The 18,781-nt window shown below is 38.7% G+C and overlaps 1 protein-coding gene across 7 annotated transcripts in view; it reads left to right on the forward strand.

Moving 5' to 3' along the window:
* ATP8A1 (ATPase phospholipid transporting 8A1) overlaps positions 1–18,781 on the forward strand; it is a 241,893-nt gene that overhangs the window by 165,761 nt on the left and 57,351 nt on the right. For all 7 annotated transcript variants that reach the window (XM_073342153.1, XM_073342148.1, XM_073342147.1 and 4 more), the window contains 5 exons: positions 382–565; positions 667–777; positions 10,594–10,668; positions 10,796–10,918; positions 13,964–14,042. In XM_073342153.1, the coding sequence (XP_073198254.1) occupies positions 382–565; positions 667–777; positions 10,594–10,668; positions 10,796–10,918; positions 13,964–14,042 (572 nt within the window). The remainder of the gene's footprint in view (positions 1–381; positions 566–666; positions 778–10,593; positions 10,669–10,795; positions 10,919–13,963; positions 14,043–18,781) is intronic.

The raw sequence follows: 18,781 nt of genomic DNA on the forward strand, positions 1-18,781 counted from the left end.
TGTAAAACATATCTAAAACAGATATAAAATATACAGTGGATCTAAGTTAACACTGCTGTGGGGACTTTCCCTTTTACGTTTTCTGAATTTTTAATATTTTAACTATACAGCCTTAATGCTATATTAATGCAGATTTCTGCATTTCATAACAGGTATTTTAGTGATGTTTAGCATATGTATGGGAAATCCAATCCTACTCTAACCTTGCTGAAAAATCCTGTGAATGTGTCTTTGAGGGAGGTAAAAATAGAATTTCAATGACAGATACTGTATTTAACCTACTTTATTGCCCTAAAGCAGAACAAAAAATATTTTAACATAATGTGCATTCAGAATTTCCATGACAGGATTTTTCTTTTTTCTTTTTTTTTTTTTTCAAAGGGTGTCTCCTCTTCAGAAATCTGAAGTGGTAGAAATGGTAAAAAAACAGGTTAAAGTAGTAACACTGGCAATTGGTGATGGAGCAAATGATGTTAGTATGATACAGACAGCACATGTTGGCGTTGGTATTAGTGGAAATGAAGGGCTACAGGCAGCTAATTCTTCAGATTACTCCATAGCACAGGTAAATCATTATGCTGTAAAACATATTAAAACAGAATACTTTTATATCATGTAACACTGATCAATGTACATGTTTTTAAAGATATTTTTCATTCTTTGCAGTTCAGATATCTGACGAACTTGTTGTTGGTTCATGGTGCTTGGAACTACAGCAGAATAGCTAAATGCATCTTGTACTGTTTCTACAAGAATATAGTCCTTTATATTATTGAGGTAATGGTACAGTTTATCAAATATTAGCCTTTCAAATGCTTTATTTTTAAAGTATTTCTTAAGTGTTCAAAGATATTGCATGATTTTCTAAGGGAGTTTAAAAATAATTTCAAAATTATCACTCAAAGTAAAGATAATTAATAATGAATGGATTACTTTGTTTTAAATTGGATTTCATTTGATTTTGTTATGAAAAAATATATTCTCAGTGCAGATCTTTTTCATTTACTTTTGGGTATTAATATTGCATTGTTCCTATTAAAATGATCTCTGTATAACAAATCATTATTTCCCTTTCTGCTCCAAATCAGGCATAGTGAGTATCTGAGGTCTAGTGTCCTGTACCCCAAGAGACTACCTATCTACCAAGCTGTTGACTTTTCTGGGGTCTGTCTCTCTGTGGGGTTATGTTTACACTTTGAACTGGAGGTGTAAGTTCCAACTTGAGATATATCCACACTTGCTGTGATCAAGCTAGTGCACTAAAAATAGAGTGTAGCTGTAGTCGCAGAGAAATTTGCCACGTCAAGTACATACCCATCCAAGATACTACAGATGTACTTGGGGTGGCTAGCCCTTCCCACCACCACTACTTGTGCATGCAGCATTTCTATTTTTAGCATGCTAGTTCACTCAGATCTAGCGTGGATATGTCTCCTCGAGCTGGAAATTACACTCCCAGCTTGAATTGTAGACATATCCTCTCTCTCTCTCTCTCTCTCTCTTGTTTTTCATGGAAAAATTCCAAAAGCTCTCGGTTTCATCCCGATGGAGAACGGGAGAATTTCAAAAGTCTCAACAAATTTTGCAGGATTGGAAAAATGTTTCCCACTGAGCTCTGATACTATATACACATATTGTTAGGGATATTTGCACTTTCATGTGCAACTTTAATTTTGGCATTTCGTGACTTTACAGTGCTTAGCTTTGCAATCCAAGCATTGTTTTAACATAATTCTTGTATGAATTATTATAGAGAGAATTTTTATTAGAATTTCTATCTCTCCCTCTCCTCCTTTTTCCACAACCTTCCTTTGTTTTTCATTATTTCTCTTTCTGCACCTTTCATCACATTTTTCTCTTAAATGAAAGAGAAACCCAGTGATGTTTACATTTAATTCAAACTTCTGAATAAATTTGTTAGTCTCTAAGGTGCCATAAATCCTCCTTTTCTTTTTGAGGATACAGACTAACATGGCTGCTACTCTGAAACCTGAATTCACAATGTTTGTGTGGGTCAAAATTAGGAAAAACAAGTTTGTCCATTCCAAAGCACAGCCAGTTTGTTTGGGGTTTTGGGGGCTTGTTTGTTTTTTTTTTAACATACATAAGATACAAATGTATACTATTTTAATAAAATGTTAAGTGGGATTACATTTTTAAATAAAAATCCTTATTTAGTAAGAACTGCAGATGGTCATCACTTGCAAAAATCAGACCACTTAAATTAGATGCCTAACATTTGACCCTCTGTGTTTGAATATTTGCCTTAATTTCTGCTTTTTTTTTAAAAAAAGCAAAAACTTTATCTTTTTGTTCTGGCTTGTCACAAATAGCGCAGCTGTTGGGGAGTTTTAACTTTATAATTTTACTTTATAAAATTTCCTTAAACTTAATTGGATGTGTATTCTATTTAGAAGAAAATATAACAAAAAGAACAGAGTGAAAAATTCAGGAGTTTGAAAAAAGGTCCAAAAGAAAAATTATAATGAAAAAATTAAATACAGTCTTATCTACAATTTTCCATTCATAAAATATGTTTAAAATGTTACAGTTGCAAAGTGAAGCACTCGAGATTCTTTGGGACTAGCGGTTGCTCATCATCAAAATCAGAACATACATTTAGGTGTCTAACTTTTAAGCATCAAAATTTGAAAATTTTAACCTAATTGGTACATTAATTCTATGTATAGAGCCCTGCAAATCTGCTGATATCCGCTTTATATCAGCAGATAGGGATATCTGCAGACCATGTTTGTGGGTGGATGCAGATCCAAGTTTTCTATCTAGAGCCCTGCAAATCTGTGGATATCCATTTGATATCCACGGACCGTGTTTGCGGATCAAATGGGTGGATACAAATTTTGTTTCCACGCAGGGCTCTAGCTATGTATCTTATTATTTACTCCAGAGAAAATTAGTTACTGATTTGTACTAGAAATGTGCAGTTCTCAAGTCTTAATTTGAAAATGCATTGTTAATACCTGTTAATGTTAAACAAAATATATATATTTTGTTTAATATTTAGAACTAACTGAAATACACTATATATTTCTTTTTAGTTATAACAACATGTAATTTTTAAAAATACATAATGAAACTGTATGTGAGACAAGATCTTTAGATTAATTCCTATATTCCCAACTTTTGCCAGGTAAAACATCTTTTGCGGATGTTAATGACTAATGTCAATCCTGTGAATTAATAGACAGAAAAATACATCACTGAATGTGTCTAGCAAGGACAACTGCCAGGCTTGAATCTCTCTTTTCGGTTTTTTGTACTGATCAGGCATGGGAGCAAATAGCTCAATGACCTCTTGTAAGCTGCTGTTTAATATGGAGAAATACTACATCAGGAAAATGTGAAGCATTTGCTGCCATACCTCTTGGAACTTAAAAAATAATACTATGACAGGCAGATCTGAAAGTTGCTTTAAAATGAGTTTTTATTGGTTGCTGTGGGTTTTACAGATAACCTAGTAAAATCTGCCTTTGTATTTGTTACTATTCAGTAATACAGATTGTTATAGAATAGTAATTTTAACTTAATCTAAATATGAAGTTTCATAGTAGGCATCTGTGCGGTGATATAAAATAACGTCTCACAATGGCCTTGATTTAGCAAACTACTTAAGTATGTGCTGAGCATGAATAGTATTACTCATGTGCTTAAAGTTTAGCATATGCTTAAATGCCTTACTGACTCAGAGTTTAAAGCAACACCCCCATCCATCAGTTAGGGTTTATTAGCACTTAAACCCTATTTATAGGAATCCATAAGTGGTCTGTAATAACTTACTCCAGTTTAGGGCCCTGATTCTGCAGGTACTTCAGCATGTGCCTACCCTTAAGCATGAGTACCCCCATTAACTTTAGTGGTTCTACTAATGTGATTGAAGTTAGGCATATATTTACGCAGCTTGCTGAGTAAGAGTTTAAGGCTTTGAGTCTATATTCAGTCCACTAGCATGGATCCCTAGACCAGTGCAGAGTCCCAGACTTCTTATAAGCATTGTGGGTCCATGTTAGCAGTTCTTAATGCAGAATTGGGGCCTATCACCTGATTGAGAACTCAGCTCAGATTTTTTTCTAAGCCGTACCACAATTTTATGTTTCTAGATTTCAAAACATGGGGTAAATCCTGTTCCCATTTAAGTCAATGTCAAAACTCCCTTTGACTTTACTGCGGCCAGGATTTTGCCCCAGTTTTTTAAGATATTGCATGTTGGCTAATAATGTGGAGCACCTGTTTTGATGTTTATTAACAGCTTTAAAATAATGACTTTATAAAAGATGTATATGGAAGCTTTTTCTTTTAAATTGAGACAAAAGAAATTCAAAACAAAAAATAGGTTAAAGATTCTAAGGTTCTGGCTTAAATTGAAGAAAGATAGGAAATTAAATTTCATGTGGAAGCCCGATCTTAATTTCCCAGTTTACACCTATGGGTTGCAGTTGATACAATTTTCTATAAGAGCTTCAATTATATTACATACATTATAAGTTGCAATAGAACCCAACTTGTTCTTTTTCTGCACTGCAACTATTCACACACCTTTTAACTGCGATCTTTCACAAACTACCAATAATTCACAAATCTACCTCTCCACTCCTGACTTGTCTTCCATCCAGTCCGCTGTCTTAGCTCTCTGACATTTTCTCCTGCACCTATGCCCATCAATTTATACTGAACATCATTATAACTGAACTCATTATTTTCATTCCAAATCCCTCTCCACTACCACCTTTTCTTAATCAGTTAACATACCATCCTTCCTTTCACTCAGGCCCATAACCTGGAGCTTACCTTTGACTCCTGAGTCCCTTGCTTCACACATCTAGACAATCCGGGCCGTCTTTAGGATTTATGGGGCCCTACGCAGTATTATTAAACTGGTGCCCCTATGCCCGACGGCAGCCCGAGCTCGCAGCCCGGTGTGGGGTAGGGAGGGATGAGACAGCAAAGGATAACGAGACGCCCGGCCCGCCTCACGATGATGGAGAGTCACAGTTCCCCTCAGAGACAACCTCCCCCCCCCCTCCCCCCCGTACACTCTCCAACATGCAGAGTGGACATGCAGAAGGTACCTAATTAAAAGCACTAAATTTGGGTATAAAAAATTTTTTTGATGTGCCCTGAAGTTTGCCAGACATTTGTTTGCAAAAACTTTGTAGTAAGGGTGAGTCAGCTGTCTTGCTGAACACAACATTAAATATTATGGAATACATGATGCAGGTCTTCTCTGTTTTACATTTTCTTAATCAGTATTTCTAAGCTGATTTTATATTTTAAATCTACTCTTAAGCCTTCATAAAGTAATCATTCCAGATTACTAAATATTTAACTCACTGAAACAAAGACATTATTTTAAATTAATCAGTCACAGAGGTTTAGTGTGTTCATAACAATGTTCATTGCTTTTAGAAAAAGGGAACACTAATTTACTTTGTGTGATCTCGATAACAATAGACATGTTTATGAAATTTCACCAACTTTAAAAAATATGTTTCCAAAGATTTTAGTCATAACAAAGAATTTTTTATCTTACTAAGGCACTGATTTTGCTGGAGGGTTCTTTTAAAACTAGTTCATCGGATAGTCAGAAGTAACGAAAGGGAAGCTCTTTGTCCAGCTATCTGGAAGGAAAGGGGTGTTGTCCATTTAAGGGCTCTCTTCAATGTGGGGGTGGAGGGAGAGGGGGTGAAGGGAGAAAGGGATGGACAGAAAGGACAGGAAGACTTTGGGAGCAAGTTTTTCTTACTACAGTAATTAAAATGTGTATTTTAGATAAGGGTGGTCTTTTGAAGGATTTATTTAAAAAACGATATGTCTGAAGATCCAAGCATTTAAAGCTAAAGATGATTGTGCATCTAAAAATCTATGTAAGGATTTTTTAGAGATGTGATTTTATAATCTTCACCAACTAATGAAATATTTTTAAAGCAAATATTAAACTAAGGCCATGTAGACTGACATGTTCTGAGTAAATATTACAGTAATGCACAACTGTTTTTGTCAGTAAATTCAGAAACTGACAGTATGTACCTGGGGTTTGGCAAATGCCTGTTAAATGGCTCTTTAACAGTTTCAATATTGTGCTAATAGGTGTGGCAGGCTGGAGGCTTTTTCACTTTTAACTACTAGATCCCCTCCGAAGGAGGACTCACCAGGTCTGCCACTGGGTCAGTGAGCATTCTGCCCACAACACACTGACCGTGTCTCCAGTGGCACCACTGGAGTCTGGTTGCCCTGCGCTGCTTCCTATACTTCTCCCTTGGGTGTACCTGCATTCAAGGGTTGTCCTCCATCTCCCAGGGATACACTGTGAGCGGCAGTCCCAGCACTTCCTCTGCGTCCTGTGTGTTGGGCAGTCTCCTCAGGACAGCCGAAGTCTTCCATGGGTTCCGGCTCCAGCAGCGGGCTGGAAGCGTCTGCCTCCCGCAGTGGCTTCTGCTCAACTGAGCTGCAGGGCCCTTCTCTTATACTTCCAGTTTCTGTCCCACACTTCTGGTGCAGCAGCCTAGCCTTCTGGGTTCCGCAAACCAGGGGCGTCTGGCTCTCCCTCACTGTCAGTCTCTGAGGGAGGCCATGCCCTTTTGCTACACTAACATTTCCTATCATTTTTCAGTATTTGATTTTGCAACCTTAACATAATTCTGTGTAAAAAGAAAAGGAGTACTTGTGGCACCTTAGAGACTAACAAATTTATTTGAGCATAAGCTTTCATGAGCTACAGCTTATGCTCAAATAAATTTGTTAGTCTCTAAGGTGCCACACATACTCCTTTTCTTTTTGCGAATACAGACTAACACGGCTGCTACTCTAAAACCTGTCATAATTCTGTGTGTGACACTACAGGGGGAGCTGGTAGCTACCTATATATTTTGGATTCCTAATGCCTAATTACAACTTTTTTGGAATGAAACTCCTTCATTGTATGCAGTAGGCCTTTGAAGGGGAAATCCTAGAGGCCAAAGAACTACTTTTCCTTGTCTTATGAAATTCCATTCAGGTTTAGGTGAGAACTTTTGAAAATAACTGTTTTCCTGTGCACTGACTGAGACAGGGATCCCCGGGGGAAGAAGTAGCATATAATCATGTAGTTAAAGACTGTCTCAGAACACAAATGCACAAGGGAGTAGAATTAAGGTTGTCATGGCATCCTAAATTCTGGCATTTCCTGGCTTTCAGACGCTTGGTTTTGCAATCCAAATACCATTCCTTTAATATATGTTTTTTGTATATATTTATATTAAACTGCAACAATGACTGCATAGCACATTAAGCTGGTGGGAGTGGGCGGGTACCATCGACAGGTTTGCTGGATGAAGGTGTGCACCTCTTTAAGGGGTAGAGAGACATGGAGTGATTTTGCAACAGCTGCAGAGCAGGTCAGCGTGGGGATGTTGACTCATCCCCCCAGATGACCAGAACTGTGCATTTGGGACAGGAGAAGTTCTCTTTCACATGGACCAGGTGGAGCAGCACCCACCCTTTCACATGTGGAAGTGGTGAAATATCAAGTTTGGTAAGGATCTGCTGTGGGCACTGCACTAGTTGCTCCTTTCTCGGGGAGCTGGGAAAGAATTTTTTTCTCGCTGCCAGATTGCCCTTGGCAAATTAGGGGTTTTTTCGCCTTCCCCACGGCACATTTGGAAGTGGGAGAGTTTGCTTGGGGGCGACCGCAGAACAGGAGTTAAGCTATGACGTCACAACGCATTATGTTGATGTAGGGTGGATGTCCAGTGCAGGTACTCCATAGGGAAGGGATACAGTGATCCCCTAAATGGATTGATAAAGGATTTAAAGCAGGGGGGGCAAACTTTTTGGCCTGAGGGCCACATCGGGGTTGCACAACTGTATGGAGGGCCGGGTAGGGAAGGCTGTGCCTCCCCAAACAGCCTGCCCCCCCATCTTCCCCCTCCCACTTCCCACCCCCTGACTGCTCCCCTCAGAACCACCAACCCATCCAACCCCCCCTGTTCCTTGTCCCCCAGACCCCACCCCCTATCTAACCACCCTGCTCCCTGTCCCCTGACTACTCCCTGGGACCTTCTGCCCCTAACCAACCCCCCGGGACCCCACCCTTCTCCCTGTCCCCTAACTGCCCCGACACCTATCCATACCCCTGCCCCCTGACAGACCCTCCGGGACTCCCACGCCTATCCAACCCCCCCCCCCCCCCCCGCTCCCTGTCCCCTGACCACCCCACCCCCAGAACCTCCACCCCATCCAACCGCCCCCTGTCCCCTGACTGCCTCCCGGATCCCTGCCCCTTATCCAACCCACCCAACTCCCCTCCCCTTTACCATGCCACTCAGAGCAGCAGGAGCTCGCAGCCCAGCCAGAACCAGCCACGCCGCCACGCTGGCCAGTAGGAGCGTCAGGCCAGAGCGTTGGCAGCTCTGCGAGGTGAGGCTGCAGGGGAGGGGGGACAGAAGGCGAGGGACCTGGGGCTAGCCTCCCCAGCCGGGAGCTCAAGGGCCGGGCAGGATGGTCCCATGGGCTGGATGTGGCCCACGAGCTGTAGTTTGCCCACCTCTGATTTAAAGAAAATATTCATTAAAGGAGTGGAAATGGGGGTTTGGGGCTTCTATGACTGGAACATCAGAAAGCCAACCCCCCCCCCTTCCTTTATACCCCACCTTAACCCTCATTTGGTGGGGGGAGGGAATGGTAAGGTCTCAGCAACAGGTGGGCTGGGAACCAGAATGCGAAAGGGGGAGGGCTGACACAAGCCCCCCAGTTATATATTGAAATGATCATGGAATTATCTGCACTGTACACATTTATCTGCTAGGTACTTCCACATCGTTCCAGCAATGCCAGACAACAGAAAGAGAGCCTCATGTATTAATGCAGTAAAGTGCAGTGGCTTTGAAGCCTTCATTACTGAAAAACAATTTGATTTTATAAATTCACAGAAATATATTCACATAGTCCATACTTGAAAAATCAAAAGTCAAAATATGCTACATAACAGACATCATTAAAATCTGGCTTGTCAGCTATCATACACTGTTGTTCAGGATATGGGTTGGTCTGTTTGCTTGTTTTCAAGCAATAAGTTGAAACATTAACCATATAAATAGCAAACTGAGTTTAAGGACATTAATTAATAAAATTAACAAAAGCAAGGAATTTCAGCATTAAAACTGTCCATAATTTATCCTATGGTATGATTTTTGTGTCCCATATTGTTTCAATAACTGGCCACAACAAGTAAATGTGTTAAAGATAGTTTTAGTTTGAACTTCTTTGCTGAATGGTTCACAATTTTGAGATTAATTAAATTTAATTTTTGTATGCTAATAGTTGCTACTTTGTTTTCTTTTCCATCTCATGAATCAGATATTTGTTTTTATGTGTTCAAGCATTCCCTCCTCTCATGATAAAAGAAGACCTGTTTGTTCACAGGAACTGGTCATCTGGAGGCCAGCCTGGGTATATACTGATAAATGGTAAATTTGTAGCAATTCATGCTTCCATAATGAGGTTAAATGAAACATGAACTGTGACAAAGTCTATGCCACACTGCTTCTAAAATTCACTTGACCAACATGTCAAGCTTTTTTATTAATCTCACTGCTGATTCGCTATCTGTACTGATTCGGAAAGTTGGGTTTAGTTTTGTTTCCTCATTAAATTTAATATAATGTTTTATATTTAAAATAGTAGAAATGTTAATATTATAAGCTGCCGAACATTTATTAGGTTATTTTTCTGACCTTCTCATAAAATAGAGAGCCTTAAATTGTGAATAGAAATATTATTTAAATGACACTTAATTTTTACTGTTAATTTATATTTTAAATTGTATGTGATATAATGACTAAAAATATAAGCCCCAAATTCCATCAGCTCCTGATTCTTCATTACCTTACTTACGTTGGCCAGTACCTTATTCAGTGAGTACTCCAGTACTGAGTAAAGTACCAGCTAAATTAAGAATGGCAGAATTATACCCTAAAGAATCTAACTTCATGTGAATCCATGTGCAGTAAGAGATAATACTAATGTGAGAACAGTTTTCTAAAATACTCCTCTCCAGTACTCTAAAGTACTTTCAAGTAAGGTTCAATTCTTGATTTTTCTGCTGTAAAGCCTGGTTGTACAATGAGTGCCATGCGGGAAAAAAGGCCTACCCATGCAGTTTGTAGTGCAAAATCAGGGCTTAAATACAAAATTATAGGGCAAAATTATTTGAACTAAAATATTTCAGTGTGTTATATTCTTTACTATTATTCATAAGAAAGTTACATTTTAGCTGTAGATATAAACACAGTTACATGAATAAGTCTCATATTATGTGAGGCACATCAGTGTTTTGAAACTGGCTTTCTTTTAGAAACAGGTTCAGATTTAGTCAAAGAAACAGAATTGCTAACATATGTGACTAGTCATTACCCGACATACTGCTCTGAACAAAATATCAATTGAGATTTATCAGTAATTTTCAGGGTTGAAAAATGTTAAAATATTCAAACCTATTTAGCGAATGTCCTAAAAACATCTCTTTAATAAAGCAGAGCTAAAATGTATTTTAAAACTCTTTGTAGAACATATAAGTCACATATCTCTCTTCCTTTTCAGATCTGGTTTGCTTTTGTTAATGGCTTTTCTGGACAAATTCTTTTTGAAAGATGGTGTATAGGTCTTTACAATGTGGTAAGGTTTTGGGTTTTTAATGCATTTAATTCCTATTTTGTTCAACAATTTTTATTAAAGTCTCTTGATTCTTTATGAAGTTTTTAGTTCTCAAGCTCCATGATACATTTTTTGATTTATATGTTAGATGTTTACAGCTATGCCACCACTGACTCTTGGAATATTTGAGAGATCCTGCCGAAAGGAAAATATGCTGAAATATCCAGAATTATACAAGACTTCTCAAAATGCCCTGGACTTTAACACAAAGGTAGAAGACAATTGCATTAAAATTAGAACAAACTTAAACATAATGCACGGTGGTTATCCATTTTATTCCTGTGCCATATATTCTCATAAAGTTAAAAATGGAAGGTTGTTTTTTAATATTCCCATCAGTCTTCAGTGACTGGAAATCATTGTCTATGAAAAGCACAAATCTTATTTATCCAGTTTTTTATATACTGGCAAACGTTATTTTAAAAAACGGTTTGTTTTTTGACTGCTGATAATAAAGCTGTCTCCTTCAGGCAGAAGTGATTTGTCCTTTCGGTCCTCAAATCTTATGTACTTGAACTGTTGTGTGGAAATGGATTACTGACCCATGTGGAGATGTAGAGCAAAGGACAATAAGAGCTGTCATTAAATTGGTAGGCGGAGGAGCCTTATACCATTCTTCATTAATTTTGAGCTATGAAAAAAACATACTAGTCCTGTTTTAACAAGGAATTTAAATTGTGTGTTTGGAGTTAGCTTCAAAGAGATCTATGATAATACTGGTGGAAAATGCATAGTGTCTATATTGCAAAGACTAGTTTTTTTAAAATTGGCAAAATTGAAACTGAAAGTTGGGCTTGGTTTTAGAATAAATACAGTTTCTTGCAGATTTACACAAATGGAAAAATAATGTAAATAAAAGAAAGGCAAACTGAAATACATCTTTGAAACTGTAATTTTATTAATATAATGAAATTTTTAATTACAAAGTAAGTAAATAATAAGTTTGTATTTTATATGCCATAGAATAGCACGAATCTGAAAACTCTTTTTAACACATACACATTGATGTGCAGCACCTTTCAGTTGTTATGCTGATTTGATTTATATATATATATATATATACACACACACACATGTTTAGGAAATCTCAGATAGTTTAAGTATACATTGTGGTAACCATTATTAAAGATAGAGACATCTAAGTTCTCAATTTATGATTAGCAATGTCTCCATATATTTGGTAATATATACTGTATGATATAATGTAACATGGTCAGATCCCCAACTGATGTAAATTGGCATAGTTCTGTTTAAAGTCAATGGATTTATACCTATTTAAACCAGTTGAGGAATTGGTCCACTATATATAATGTAACATTAAGTTCTAAGCCATCTTTGTTAGGACTACTATGTGAGAATTTTCTCCTCTTACTCTTATTTTTTTTTCCCCCAACCAAAACTGAAAGTGGTTGGTAGGAAATATTTTTAGGCAATCCATTGTGTCATTGTAACTCTTTTAAAAATATATATAAGAATTGTGTTTTGGTCACATGATCCATTAGTATGGTTGTGTTATCACCTTAATATGATACTAGTGAGATTAATACTGATAGAATTCTAAAACATTCATGTATGTATATAGGAATTATATTAATTGATATTATTACTCTTTCTACATACTGTAATGATCAGGACATATTTTTAGTATTAGTAAATCATTTCCCAGTAGTTCATATTATTTGAGACTTTATTTATAAGTGGACAAAACCAAAAAGAATCCTGGTAAAAGTTGTGAAAAATCAAATGGCATGCTAAGTAATGCCTCTTGAATTTTCAGTTAATTAATCCAGAAAGACCCTTAAATTAGGTCAGTTATGTCCATATGTGATGCGTTTCACAGAAAAAAATGAAAATTTATAATTTTATTCCTTATTTAATCCTTCAGTGTTCAGGGTTGTCCAGGACTTAAACACACAGCTCTCGTGGAAATTGTGTGGCTATATCCCTTGCAATTTTTTGCAATGTTATTGAGGAAATGTCTACAAAATTCTTAACTATAAGCAGAACAGTTGGTGTGAGTTCTGAGTGTAGAAGAAATGGAATCATTGTTGCACTGAATGATGATGCGTAGGTTTATTATGGTAAAAAGGGTCAGGGGTTATGAGGTCATGACAGAGGTTAAAGGATTAGCATGTGACAATAAGTATTGGTCAGGAAAATGGAAAAGTAGAACTAATTTTTCTTGCACCCACCTGTGCTTTCTGTCAAATAAAAAATTGTGGTAATGACATGGCAAGAAGGAGAGACAAAGGTTAATGAGTAACACAAGTTCAAATGTGCAAAGTATTGGAGCATAAATTGGATCATACAACCCAAAGTAGGTGGGTAAGCTAACAAAGGACTTTGAGTCATAGTGGAAAATTTTGTGAGGCAGGCAACTTCATTTCTCTTGTTTGAACAACTTAAAACTATTAATACATGTCAGTTTTGTACAATAAATGTTATGTTTGTAAAAAGCATTTCCAATGATAAAACACAATTGTTGTCCTGAACAAGAGTTCAAAATCCATTTTTCTTGATAGCTTAGTCAATTCTTTCATGCCTATCTACAATATGCTATAGAAAGCACCAATAGTATATTTATGCTTATATAAATATACAGCACAGTTCCTATGAACAGTATTTGTCTTTCACAAATGATAATAAATTCGGTAGTAAAATTAGAGTAATTTAGCACAAATGTAACAGTTTTCAAGTTTAATAACTTGTCTCTGTCAAATAAGGAAGCAGTATGGAAAATTTATTATGAATTATACAGTAAGAAGAAATCCAAGAATGATGCTTTTTAATTTCAGTTTGTATTTTATTTTGTATCTGAAATATGTAAACTAGTTTGTATAGAAATTTGAGTTTAACGGTCCTTTTATCCAAATTGTGTATCATGTGAGAAAGGTAAAATGAAACCCAAATGCTAAAGTAATTTTTAGAGTATTATCTAAGAAATGTAATGTTTGTAGTTGTCTGTTTTGTTGCGTATTTTTCAGCATAATCAAAATACTGTTTTGTATCTATTTTAAAATTTTACTGATAATTGTGAAATTTTAAAGTGACAGTAAGCACCTTTTTTGAAACATAAAAATAAATATATGACCCATGAAGGGCTAAGAGGCAGAAAGTGCCTGTCATTTATATCGGTTCACAGTGGTGGCCTGACAAAAACACTTTTTGTGACTCTAACTCAAAGATAAAAAAAAGGTCATGGTTCACAGAGCTAGTTTACCGCAAATGGTTCTCATGGATTTTTGTTTTCCCTTAGGTTTTCTGGGTTCATTGTTTAAATGGCCTCTTCCACTCAGTTATTCTGTTTTGGTTTCCACTAAAAGCCTTCCAGTATGGTAAGTAAGTAAAATAAATACAAACTCTGAAAAGTACTGTATTACTTTACTTGAAAAATAATAATTTCCAAGATTACACTAATAAACACCAACAACGTTACACTATTCCATTTTTATGTACTGTTTCTAAAACTAAACCAACATATGCAATCTAGAGATTTTTATTCAAATTGTGGCAAAGAAAGAATACCTTTTTCATAATTTAGTACATTCTATGCACAAGTATGGGAGATAAAATTGGTTTTAAAATAAATTCAGTTCACATTTTTTGTACATCCATATGATTCGATACTTACTTGATTTGCTACAGTTTATGTAATAGTAGTATCATGTATTTGTATTATCAGTTTGACTGCCCTTTCAGTTTGGAAGGGTAAATACCATTTTAATCCTTACACTTCTATATTTTTCAGGGGTACATTAACTCATTAGTGTGTAGGGGACTATGGGAGGGCAGTGGCAACCAGGTAGGTGATCAGGTGAAGTTGGGGAGATATCTTACAGTGATTCTCAACCTATTTACCGTGTTATATGGGCTGCATCCAATACTACTTGTATGGCTCTGAGGATGTCACATGGGCCGCAGCTGTGTGCTGATTGAGCCACAAGTGACCCATGGGCCGCAGGTTGAGAACCACTGCTCCAAGAGGACAGTTGAGTTTGGTTGCAGACAAGGAGGAGAGTTGTGGCAGCTGTGTGGATGTTTTGGAGATGTAGAAAGGTTCTAGTATTTAGGAGGAGGAAATGGAAGGGCCACAAATACTGGGATCAAATACCTCAGGAGAGCTTCAGCTGCTAGGATAGGGTTTAGGGTTGCCAACTTCCCAATCTCACAAAACCAAACATCCTAGCCCAACCCCTTCCCTGAGGCCCCTCCCCACCTTACTACATTCCCGCTCCCTCAGTGGCTTGCTCTCCCCCACCCTCACTCACTTTCACTGGACTGGGGCAGGTTGGGGTGGGGGAGGGGGTGTGGGCTCCAAGGTGAGAACAGAAATGAGGAGTTCAGGATGCAGGAGGGGGTTCCTGGCTGGGGCAGGGAGTTGGGGTGTGGGAGGAGGTGAGGGATCTGGCTGGGGGTGTAGGAGTGAGTTCCAGGCTGAGGGGGTGGGGCCGAAGGATTCGACGTGTGAGAGGGGCTGCGGGTTGAGGCAGGGGGTTGGGGTACTGGAGGGGGTGCAGGCTCTGGGGTGGGGCCAGGGATGAGACGTTTGGGGTACAGGAGGGGCTCAGGGATTGGGGCATGGGCTTACCTCGAGGGGCTCCTGGTCAGTGCACAGCAGGGCTAAGGCAAACTCCCTGCTTGTCCTGGGTCCGCGCTGCACTCCGGAAGTGGCCAGCAGGTCCAGCTTCTAGGCAGGGGGGCCCAGGAGGCTCCATGGGCTGCTCTCTCCCACAAGCACCACCACCCCAGTCGGTTCCCAGCCAGTGAGAGTACAGAACTGGTGTTCGGGGCGGGGACAGAGCGCAGAACCCCGTGGCACCCCTGCCTGAGAGCCAGACCTGCTGGTTGCTTCCGGGGTGCAACGCGGTGCCAGGACAGATCGGGACTTGGCCCTGCAGCTCTGCTGACCGGATTTTTAATGACCCGGTCACCAATGCTGACCATAGCCGCCAGGGTCCCTTTTTGACCGGGAGTTCCAGTTGAAAACCGGACACCTGGCATCCGTAATAGGGCTACTGATGGAGGAAAGTGAAAGAGGTAAGCCACCTACTCTGATTGTATGATGCAGAGGGGGATGTTTTAGTGATCACACTATGATATAGGATAAAGCTTCTGGTGGGAGTCAAGGAGTTGAGGCAGCTGAACAAGACTGCTGAGATGCTGTGAGAGTGCTCTAGCATCTGCAGTCCGAGGTTGCCACAAAACTGACATACTGATGTTATTTTTCTAGGCAATTTATACTTTCTAAATATTCTGGATAGTCATTAGAGAGCTTGATTTTAAGTGACCTGGTATTTGTAAATATCTTCTCTTTCACATGTGTCTTTTAAAAGTCATGGAAGATGGGAGAGAATCCAGAAGACTGGAAAAGGGCAAATATAGTGCCAATTTATAAAAAGGGAAATAAGGACAACCCAGGGAATTATAGACCAGTCAGCTTACCTTCTGTACCCAGAAAGATAATGGAGCAAATAATAAAACAATCAATTTGCAAACATCTAAAAAATAATAAGGTGATAAGACCATAAGAACCGCCATACTGGGTCATACCAAAGGTCCATCAAACCCAGAATCCTGTCCTCTCACAGTGGCCAATGGCAGGTGCCCCAAAGGGAATGAACAGACAGGTTATCATCAAGTGATCCATGCCCTGTCACCCAATCCCAGCTTCTGCAAACAGAGGCTAGGGACACCATACTGCCCATCCTGGCTAATAGCCATTGATGGACCTATTCTCCATGAATCTATCTAGCTCCCTTTTGAACCCCATCATCATTCTGGGATGTATTAGCAGGAGTGTTGTAAACAAGACATGAGAAGTAATTCTTCCACTCTACTCCATATTGATTAGGCCTCAACTGGAGTATTGTGTCTAGTTCTGGGTGCCACATTTCAGGAAGGATGTGGACAAACTGGAGAAAGTCCAGAGAAAAGCAACAAAAAAGATTAAAGGTCTGGAAAACATGACCTGTGAGGGAAGCTTGAAGAAATTGGGTTTGTTTAATCTGGAAAAGAGAAGACTAAGAGAGGACATGATAACAGTTTTCAGGTACATAAAAGGTTGTTACAAGGAGGAGGGTGAAATACTGTTCTTAACCTCTGATGATAGGATTAGAAGCAGTGGGCTTAAATTGTAGCAAGCGAGGTTTAGGTTGGACATTAGGAAAAACTTCCTAACTGTCAGCATGGGTAAGCATTGGAATAAATTGTCTAGGGAGGTTGTAGAATCCCCATCATTGGAAATTTTTAAGAGCAGGTTAAACAAACACCTGTCAGGAATAGCGTAGATAATACTTAGTCCTGCCATGAGTGTCGGGGTCTGAACTAGATGACCTCTCGAGGTCCCTTCCAGTCCTATGTTTGTATGTACATGGGCTATACAGATGATCATCTAGTCAGTTGTGTGTAAACTGGGCATATTGGCATTTGCTAAAATGCTGAAAATCAGACCTAGAAAGCTTTGAACATCTAAAAATGGAACCAAAGCATCTGAAAAATCTGAAAAGTGTTTTCCTTATACTCCATCTCTTCTTTGTTCTGAGATTTCTCTTCCATCCCATTTCTTGTTCATCTGTTTCTTCTTTCATCATGAGGAAAATTCTAGACTACCAGCACTGTAGCATCCTCTATCAGGAAGCATGGAGAAAAGGAATAGTGAAAAGCATAAAGACTTCACCCCTTACATCTCATTTATTTATTATTTTTGTCTTCTCTGCTATAAACATGAAGTCTAGCTTTCAGTTTTTCCAGTTCTGTTCCCTTTGTTCAGTATAGTAATTTCTCTTTCAGATTAGAAGATAGGAGCAAGATTGATACTAGGAAGGGACATGGAGAATAGGGACAAAATTAGGAAACACCTAGCTAGAAAAGACCATGATTAAGAACAATCTGGTGACTCTACGCCAGTTTGCAGGTTTCCAGTCCCTGATAACTTTTGGAGAGCATCTTTCAAGAATTCCTATAAGACTGCATAGGACCCCACTGGCAGGAAGAATGTCAAAATTAACCCTTCAGAGGATCCTGTGACTATCTGACAAGCTCCCACTGGTGCAGAAAATATCTGAGAAATACTTCAGGGAGCCCTCCATCTTCTTAGCAGACTTTCTTTTTCTTGAGGAATAATGACTGTCTCTCTCAAACCCTTTACTACCTTTACCCCATATGTTTGATTCCTACCTGCTCTGTTCCAGTGATGCGTTAGTTCTGGTGCTGCTTTTGTGGTAATTAGTGCCTTCTTTCTGAATTCCTCAGAACTGAAAAAGCACTGAGGTAGAGTAATATTGTCCCTATTTTATAGAAGAGGAGGCTGAGGTGCAGAGAGTTGGTCTGACTCACCTGTAGTCTCTTGGAAGGTATGTTACAGAATTGGAGATGGAACCTTGTATAACTAAAAATCTGTTTGTGATGGGAATCAAGGGTTGGTATTTTTGTGTTTTAAAGGCTCTACATTGTACCAGCCTTCATCGAAGAAGCATTGAGGACACCCCCATACTTCAGTTCTCAAGTCTTTTTTAATCTAGCTGGTTCCAGAATAAAAAAGAGAAAGTGATTTCCATAGTTCAGTCTTCTCTTCTTTTATTCTGGAGCTAAGGGGCATACACCGGAAGGTGGCCTCTCACTCTGCAACAGGTGTTAAACTAATAGGTTTGCCTTCAGATCCTATGCTTCTGCTCTTAGACCTCTCCTTCCTGTGGTGAAATGCATTCCTCTGATTTGGGAAAAGGCGTTACATTTTCACTTTCCTGTTCTCCTCTGGACACTATGCAAAATCAGATTGGACGAGACAATTACTATCTGGGTGGCCTCTAAGGTCTGTGGGGACGTGTGTGAAAGTTTTTTTGCATCTTTTGACTATGAAAGTATCTCCATTCATTGCTAAAACCTCATCTTAGCATGTTGAATAATTAAGTTCAGTAGATTAACTCTCATTCTTAGAGTTTTTCATCTGACAGAATGTTGTTTCATTTGTCTAGAAAGTCCTAAGTGGTTTTGGACTTCCATGTTAATAAGCCCATGATCCTTCCAATCATCTATCCAAATCCTTCCTCTCCCCTTGAGAAGAAACTACACATCG

Source organism: Lepidochelys kempii, chromosome 4 (assembly GCF_965140265.1).
Source record: "Lepidochelys kempii isolate rLepKem1 chromosome 4, rLepKem1.hap2, whole genome shotgun sequence".
NCBI lineage: Eukaryota > Metazoa > Chordata > Testudines > Cheloniidae > Lepidochelys > Lepidochelys kempii.